Genomic DNA, 8,967 nt, shown 5'->3' with positions numbered 1-8,967 from the left:
TATTTATTTACATTTTTACATCCTATCCTTCCACCTCATTGACAGGGCCTTCAAAACAAAACCTGGCCTCATATGGAACAAATCAAGGTGGTGAGAAATCTGATGGAGAAACTGAGGATTCAGAAGTATTTTTGAGTTTTCATATACTTCCCTATCCTATACGTTTCACGAACAAATAACTCTTACTCAATGATATTTAAGGTGTGCAGAAGACTGCAGCTCCAACGCACCCAAAATTTGCCCTTTTAAAAATTTCAAATTCCTTGACAGCGACTTTTGTACTGAGGGGTGTGTGTGAATTTTATTAATTTTGCTTTTCCCACCCGATTGACACCCTGTCCTGAACGGGGCAGGAGGGCAAAAGGAGACCAGGGCGCCTCATTATTAACTTCGTGACAACCCCCCCCCCCCTTTTCAGGACCGTCCAGGAGAAAATTTTCAGGACCGTCCAGGAGAAAATTTTCCTCAACCCCCCCCCAGGTCCAAACATTCCCCCCCGGGGGGGGGAAGAGAGACGTTTAAAAACTGATTTATCTCCTCAGGCGAGCTAGGCACGCCGCCCGCCCCTGCCCGCCTGCCGCCGCTTCGCGCTCTCCCCTCTCACGCCCGTCGGCCCTCGAAGAAGGCGGGCCGCGGGGATGGGGCTCCTCCTCGCGGGAGGCGCGTCTTCGTGGGGCGGGCGGCAGGATTAGCTCATCGCGGCGGCGGAGGCAGGACAGCGGCCGCGGCAGCAACATTAGAGAGTGGCGGCGGCGGCAGCAGCAGGAGGAGCAGCGGCCGCTGGTCGGCGGCGGCGACAGCACCCTCCTCCTTCTGCCCCTCGCTGTCTTATTCCGGGGTTGCTTCTCAGCCGGGCGCCGGCGGACGGGAGCGGAGCTCGCTCCCTCTGTTCTCTCGCCATCATCCCTTCCCCGCCCCCCACCCCGCTCCTTCCCTCTTCTGCTCCAGCCCTCTGGGGTTTCCCCGGCCGGCTCTATGGCTCTGTGCAATGGAGAAGCCAAGGTCAGTGCCGCGCGGGCGGGCGGGCGGGCGCGACGGCAAGACGCGGGAAGGGGAACGGGAAGAGCCGCGAAGGGAAGGGAAAGGAAGAGGCCGGCGGGACGGACAAGACAGACCGGCGGGCTGAAAGCGCCCCCCCCCGGCTCTGCTTTCCCGTCGCTCCCTCTCTTCCCCCGGCCTGGCAGCTTCCTGGGAGGGGGGGCTTTGTGTGTGTGTTTGTGTGTGTGTGTGTGTGTGTGTGTATCAGAGGCGAGAGCCCGACGGGAAGGGCAAGCCCTGCTTCCTTCCAGCTCCGCTTCCTCCTCTCAGGGTCCCCCGCTGGGCTTCGCCTGTAACAGCAGCGGCCGTAGCGGGTTTTTTTTTTTCTCCTCCCTCCGGCGTTGTCTTGTGGCCCTTCTTCTCTTACCACCACCCCCTTTTTTTTCTCCTCTCCTAGAGCAGGAGGAGGGTTCGTGCCGGGCACATGGGAAAAAAGGCGGAGGGAAGAGAGAGAGAGAAGGAAGGAAGAGGAATGAAGGGCGACTGACTGGCACTCGGGGAGGAAGGAGGCAAATGCCCGGCCCCGAAATCGGCCGCCTGCAAGTCCCTCCTCTTCCCCTTTAGGCACATTCCCGCTGCCACTTGCCCCACATGGCGTGCCGTTGCTGCTCCCTCTTGGCTGGGCAGAGCCAGGGCCCTGGTGTTTTTGTGTGTGCGTGTGAGTGGTTTCTTCCCGGTGAGAGAAAGAGGCGATCGGCTTCTGTGCCCGCGCGGGCACGGGGGTCGCGGGAGGGGGGGGGACTGTTACAAGAGGTGGTAACAGTCTTTACTCTCGAGACGGTCAGCTAGCCGTAAGGATAGAAAAGCCGCGTGTTTGGTACACGTTTTAGGAGTCGCTGAGCTTTCGATCTTAATTGCGAGGGCAGGGATAACAAAACTGAAAGAATGGGTTCTTTGAAATAACGTCCTAGTGTGTGTGTGTGTTGGGGGAGCCTCCCTGAACTTCTCAGTCAAGTTTTTAAAAAAAGAAACATACTCAAAATTGCAGTGCTAAGGAGTTGTTCCCTTAATGCCTCCGAAACACTGCTTATTGGGATATTTAGCTTTGTAAGAGTGTTCTGTTTTGAAAGAAAAGTGTACAGCTTGGTACCCTAAGAAACTGCAGGGGGGGACAAAGGGGTGCCCCGATTGTTTCAGTGCTGTTTCACTGCTCGCTTTGGTGTTGTGTAACGGTTTTATTCTCCCCCCAGAAAAAGAGAAGACACTCTTTAACTTAAAATAAAATTAAGTATATTATACTGTATTACATATATCATAATCACAAATACAGTACTATAGTTTTCAGAACTTCAAGTCTGTGTATGCCTAGGCATAATTAAAGAATATTCAGAAAGGAGTGTGTTAATATTCTGCTAGTCAACAAGGTAAAGAAGAAAAATCTACACCATTGTTTTGGACAACTTTAGAATTTGGCAGTCGTACATGCATAGAAAAATAATAGCTGGAGGTACTTACTGTGGTAAAGACATTTGGCATGGCTTGTGCATTTCTGTTGAACCAAACCTTCCACATTGAGCTTGTATTAATGGCTGAAGGAAACTGGAGACATCTGATTCAACAACAAATGTGTGATTAGGTTTTGAATGATGATGGATAAAGTAATGAACCATATTCCCCTTTGTCGACTTTAATGCTTCTAATTGTGTGCCATCAAGTCAATTCTGACTTGGTGAGCCTTTTCAAGGTTTTTTTCCCTCCCCTGTAGGAAGTACTCAGAAGTGGTTTGCCATTCCCTTCCCCCAGAGATGTTCTGGGACTGTGCAGCTTGCCCAGTCCCAGAACATCTCTGGGACTGGGCAAGCTGGTTGGCTCTTGTGGGATGCACAGTGGGGAAATTCAACTCCCAACCAGATACGGTACCTAACTGACTGAGCTGTCCAGCCAGTCATGTCCACCTTGCCTAAAGTGACTTATGGAGCTATAATGTTCTGTTTATGTGTGTGTTTGTATATATAACATAACTTTCTCCACTTGTTTCCACAAGCAGTAGCTAGAAAGATAATATGAAATTTGCTTGGAAAACCGCTGTCGTGGCAAACTAATGCCTTCAGTCGTATTTGCTAGGAAGAGTCAGTTTTAAAAAGGGAATTGTCTTCCTAGCAATGACTCGTTTTTCTTTGCACTGTGTCATGCAGCTCTAGCAATAGTTAGAAATTCCATCTGTGCTTTCCTAACTTTTAGATACCATGTCCGAAACTGGAGAACATAAGACTTCCTGTTCTACAGGAGTGGTGGTGGATGGGCAAGATCTTGTGTATTAGAGATGCCTGTCCCCCATTCTTGCTCTGACATCTTTTCAGTGTGCTCCTGATGCTATGGTCTTTCCCGCACACAGCAACATTTAACTCCACTTCTGTTCAGATAGTTTGTCGGGGTTAGAAAAAGAACTTTTGTGGTTGTTTAAATTTTTTCAGCCCTAAATTTGTAGCTTGTAGATGAATATGTGAAAAGTGGGTGCATGTGTTTCTATGCGTGTAAAAGATTGCAGCATTCTGCGTGCTAACACTGATTGTAAAATGTGTGATTATTGTTGGAAATCTACAGCCCTATTCAGCTTTGCTTGCTGATTTCTCCCCAGATCTATGTCCTTTAAAGGAACTGTTCTGAGTTACTTACTAATAGTTTTTAATTGTCCATATCATGATTCTGTAGAAAATGGACAAAAAAAATCAGCTGCCTTTCCTTTTTCTGTTCCTCAGTATATGAAGATTAGAGTGCATCTCAAAAAGTTTTACAGCATGTATGAGTTCTGAAAAGCTATTTAATTCTTCATATATTTCTTGAGAAGTAGGATTTTGTTTTATTAGTACATTTATTTTGTACTTCTTAGTTTCTGTAGACTGCTTTGAACGACTTAATAACGTAGTTTTCACATTGTCGGATGAACGTTAGCTTTATATGGGGTTTTGTATTCTTAGAGGGGTACCTTCTTATTTCTTTTACAGAAGTGGTTTCCTCTTGTCAGAAAGTGTTGTTTGCCACGTGATTAGGTTATTTGTAGCTTATCCTTTGTGTCTGTGCAAGTTTAATAGTGCTTTTCTGAACACACATGGAAGGAGACTGCTGGGTATCCTCAAATTAAAAATGTTTGTCTTATCAGAAAGTTGGGGTGGTTTATCACCCTTCATTTATAACTCCCAACAGGCAGCATACTTCTCTAGGGTAGCCTTACCCACCCAGATTCCTCCTGGCTGGTAGATTGAGGGAGTTTTCAAGATTGAGGAAACCTGCTCTGAGGCATTTGAAATTGTTGTGTGGATAGTGGCTCAGCTTTCCCTGTGGTACCTATTCTACCACTTCCTTTTCTTTTCTTTTTTAAAGAAGTGTGAGTTTGGATATCCAGGGCAGCATAATGTGCACCAAGATTACCTGTTGTTTTCCATATTACCTTCTGTTCTCATTCCCTTCAATTAGGAAAACTGAGGTGTTTTTTTAACCAGCTGTAATTCCAAGGGGGGGCTGTGGTCCCTGAGTGGCCTTGACTATAGGAAGGGAAAGATACCGTATTTTTTGCTCCATAAGATGCACCTCTCCATAAGACCCCCCCAAATTTTTAGGAGAAGAAAACAGGAAAAAAATAATCTGTTTTCTTCTCCTAAAAATTTGGTGAGCCTTATGGAGAGGTCCGTCTTATGGAACACACCCTAGGACCCTTTGGAGGCTCACCCTGCTCCCCTGGGGGCCAGAGGGAGCAAAATCGCCACCTTCAGGGACTCTTCTGAAGCTTCCCAAGCCTCAAAAGAGTCCCAGAAGGTGGCGGTTTTGCCCCCTCTGGCCCGGCGGGGGGGGCAGGGTGAGCCTCCAAAGGGTCCTAGGGTCTGTTCCAGGACCCTTGCGAGGCTCCCCCCACCCCCCATGGGGCCAGCAGGGGCGGAATCGCCAGCTTCTAGGACCTTTTCTGAGGCTTGAAAGGCTCAGAAAAGGTCCTAGAAGCTGGCGATTTCGCCCCCACTGGCCCCATGGGGGTTGGGGGGGAGCCTTGCAAGGGTCCTAGAAGGCTCACTCGGACCCTTGCGAGGCTCCCCCCACAGAGCCAGTGGGGGCGAAATCGCCAGCTTCTCTCCATAAGATGCACAGACTCCCCCCCACTTTTTTTGGGGGGGAGTGTATCTCATGGAGCAAAAAATACGGTAATTGTTCTTCACTTGGGGAAATATGAAACTCTCCCTCCCTTCCTCCCTCCCTCAAAAAAAAATCTAATTCCCATATTCTGTGTTGATGCAAAGTAATCTCTTTGTGACTTTCTCTTGTCAGTTCCACATTGGGAATATTTGTTCCGAACAAACCTTACCAGACAAAAGGTTTGACAGCTGACAGTCTGTGTGATGAGACAGATATATAGCTGTCACTGTCTAGAGGCCATGTAAGAAATAGTCTCCATGTGACACTGATAAAGTAAATTAATCTTACAGATTTGCCATGATAAAATTGACTGTGGGAACTGGGTTTTGGCAAGAGCCTCTAGAAAAAGAACACCTCTCTGGGTGATCTTCCAGGTAAAGAGGAATCCTGTCTGGGTGATGAATCAGCCCATTACATTGCCAGCGCTAGTACACTCTCAGACAAAAACAGAAGGTCAAGTGTTTCTGAGGGATGGATGGAATCTGTATACCCACTGGTATTCCTAAATCCAGAATAGATTGCCAGGTTGTCTTTGAATCTAAAACATGAGGAAAGAGATTTATGGTTGTTGTGGTTTTTTCGGGCTCTTTGGCCGTGTTCTGAAGGTTGTTCTTCCTGATGTTTCACCAGTCTCTGTGGCCGGCATCTTCAGAGGACTGGAGTGGGAACTCAGTCCATGCTCTCTTGGACTGAGCATGGACAGAGTTCTACTCCAGTCCTCTGAAGATGCTGGCCACAGAGACTGGCAAAACGTCAGGAAGAACAACCTTCAGAGCACGGCCAAAGAGCCCGAAAAACCCACAACAACCATCAGATCCAAGCCATGAAAGCCCTTAAGAATACAAAAAGAGTTATGTTAATGCTAGGAGTCTATCTTAAATTGTTAATCTGTTCTGAATGATGGAGGGAGTTCTGAGCATCTTGTGGGAGGATCTGATCCTGGGTATATTTCCTCTTTGTAGTTCTGTGGCTGGCATTAAAGAAACTTCATTCCTACTTGGCCAGCTCTCTTACCTAACTCTTCAATTCCTGTGGAATGAGCACAGCTGAAGTGACATTTAAATTCAAAGAGAGTGTTTCCCCCTTTTTCAGGGCAAAATAATGCAGGAGGATGAGGCTCCAGTATAAACATTGTCAAGGTAAGGCTGCTTCCCCAGCCCTTGCTGTTTAGTCGTTAAGTTGTGTCCGATTCTTCGTGACCCCATTGACCAGAGCACACCAGGCCCTCCTGTCTTCCACTGCCTCCCGGAGTTTGGTCATATTCATGTTGGTAGCTTCGATGACTCTGTCCAACCATCTCGTCCTCTGTCGTCCCCTTCTCCTCTTGCCTTCACACTTTTCCAACATCAGGGTTTTTTCCAGGGAGTCTTCTCTTCTCATGAGATGACCAAAGTATTAGAGCCTCAGCTTCAGGATCTGTCCTTCCAGTGAGCACTCAGGGTTGATTTCCTTCAAAATTGATACGTTTGATTGCCTTGCAGTCCAGGGGACTCTCAAGAGTCTCCTCCAGCATCACAATTCAAAAGCATCACTTCTTCGGCATTCAGCCTTCTTTATGGTCCAGCTCTCACTTCCATACATGGCTACTGGAAAAACCATAGCTTTGACTATGCGGACCCTAGGATGTGGTAATGAGTTCATCATCTTCTCTTCTGCTGTTCTTCACTCACATGTTTAATGTTTCTATGCCAGATGCATTTTCCTTTACTGCTGATAGCAGCTAGTAAGCCAGGAGTGTCAATGCCACAGCAGACAGGTCTTGTAAAGCAGTATAACACTGGACTCTAATATTAACTGTAGCTTTGTGTTTGTGTATTTATCATCACTAAAACTTTACAGGATTCTAAAAAGCTGCCAGCAAAGGAAGTCACAAGATGACTTTAAAATATTTCATCGTGCAATTGGTTTATTTGGTTGATCAGACACAGATGACTTCTCGTGAATGTGATGATCTCTTTCAATATAGACTCTTGTGATTTAAATTAATCCACACAATCTGACAGTCTGAAAGAAAGAAAAAGGGCTTATTGTAACTTTATTCTGACTTCCTTCCTGATATCACAGTGTTCTTTCCTGAATGAAGTTTTTTGATTCAAATTCTAAAGTCTTGTTAATGATTTTCTCATTTATACAATTTCAGATATATTTGAGGCTGATGATACAGAATTCTAGTGTTGTGGTTTATTGGCCACTGTGTTCTGTAAATGAACCTAAAATAGATTCACAAAACTGTACCTTGCATTGACAACTGTTTTCTGTGTGCTGAACTTATACTATTACAACTTTCCCTCCCACACTGTGAGTACAATCAATAACAGTGGTTTCCTGCAAGCTATCCTTTCTTTATAAGTTACAGTTATTATCCTTGTACTGTCAGCCATTGAAAGACAAATCCATATCCCATGATGACTGCCTTAACCTCACCCTAGTTGCTCATACCTTAGCTGCTTATAACTTCCTAAGTTTCTTAGTGCTGAATAATTGACTTCTCTAAGGCAGTCCAGCCCTGTTGTGATGTCAAGGCAACTAAACCAGAGGAGCAATAATTCTTTGTCCTCATAGACTCATTCTGGCACTGCTGCAGATCAACTTTTAAAAGGTGGAAGCCTAGGAAGTGAAAGAAGAAAGGAATGTATTTCAGTGGTGAAAAGATCAGAGGAGGAATAGGGAAGTGCAGTATGTCTGGAGAGAAAGCTTCTGAGCATGGATGTCATGTTGATGGGGCCTTATTTAGCTAGTGATTAATTGAAGCTTGTGGAAGGGAAAATTTGCCCACGATATTGGCTACTGTATTCCACCATATGTTGTTTGACTTAAGACTGATGTAGTTGCTGTTTAGATTGTGATGCTGTTGAAGTGCTGTTCAGGAGTCAACAGCTCTTGGCCTGACATTATTAGGCTGCCAGCATTGTTGCTTGCCACTCACCTTGTTCCACTTAGAGAGGGAGAATGGATCTTGTGTCTGATATCATGCTGAATTTGGAGTGTCTCCTAAACTCAGTGCAGGTGAGAACAGTGTCAGGAGTGCTGCTGGAACAGATTGGTATAAGTTCAGCATCCTGTTTTCCTATCATGACCAGCCAGATGACAGTGGGAAGTTTACAAGGACTAATAGACATAAGGCTAATAGACGTTTTCTGCTGTTTCCCAGTAATTGTTATTCAAAGGTATCATGAAGAGTAGCTGCTGATAAGTTTTTGCTCCATATATTAATCTGAACCCATTTAAATCAGTATCTGCCTCCATGTCTTGTGATAGCAAATTGCTTACTTGACAGATAGTTCAAGACCACTTAGTACAGTGGTGCCCCGCATAGCGAGGTTAATCCGTTCCGGATTAACCCTCGCTATGCGAAATTGTCGCTAAACGGGTAGGGGAAATGTATTGTTCCAATACCTTTGTTACTTACCCGTTCAGCGAGGATTCCAAGTGCCGGCAGCCATTTTTGCGCCTTCGCTAAGCGAGGGCAGGGTGCGAAAACGGCTGCCGGCAGCCATTTCCGGGCTTCTGGCGGCCATTTTGGAACCGCCGATCAGCTGTTCGGCGGCTCCAAAATGGCCGCCGCAATACCCGATCTTCGCAATGCGGGTTTTCCCCATTGCGACGATCGGGGATGTTTCCATATAGCGATCCCGAAAAAGGGATCGCTATACGGAAACATCGCTATACGGTGCACTCGTTAAGCGAGGCACCACTGTATTAGAGAGAAATAAATAAGCTGAGCTGAGAGCCCACTATGTGTATTGTAGGAGACCCATGATTTGGTCCTGATCTCTTTTTCTGTTCCAAACAGCATCTGTGAGATTT

General features: G+C 46.4%; 1 protein-coding gene across 1 annotated transcript in view; it reads left to right on the top strand.

Annotated features, from left to right (window-relative positions):
• The first annotated feature begins 570 nt into the window (after window positions 1-570).
• Window positions 571-8,967, top strand: part of GMPS (guanine monophosphate synthase) — a 49,107-nt gene continuing 40,710 nt past the window's right edge. The window contains exon 1 of the mRNA XM_020781946.3: window positions 571-1,002. Within this exon, the coding sequence (XP_020637605.3) occupies window positions 976-1,002 (27 nt within the window). The 5' untranslated portion in view covers window positions 571-975. The remainder of the gene's footprint in view (window positions 1,003-8,967) is intronic.

The sequence above is a fragment of the Pogona vitticeps genome, chromosome 3 (assembly GCF_051106095.1).
Source record: "Pogona vitticeps strain Pit_001003342236 chromosome 3, PviZW2.1, whole genome shotgun sequence".
NCBI classification, from domain to species: domain Eukaryota; kingdom Metazoa; phylum Chordata; class Lepidosauria; order Squamata; family Agamidae; genus Pogona; species Pogona vitticeps.
The sequence above is the reverse complement of the archived record's forward strand: the minus strand, read 5'-3'. Positions and strand labels throughout refer to the sequence as shown.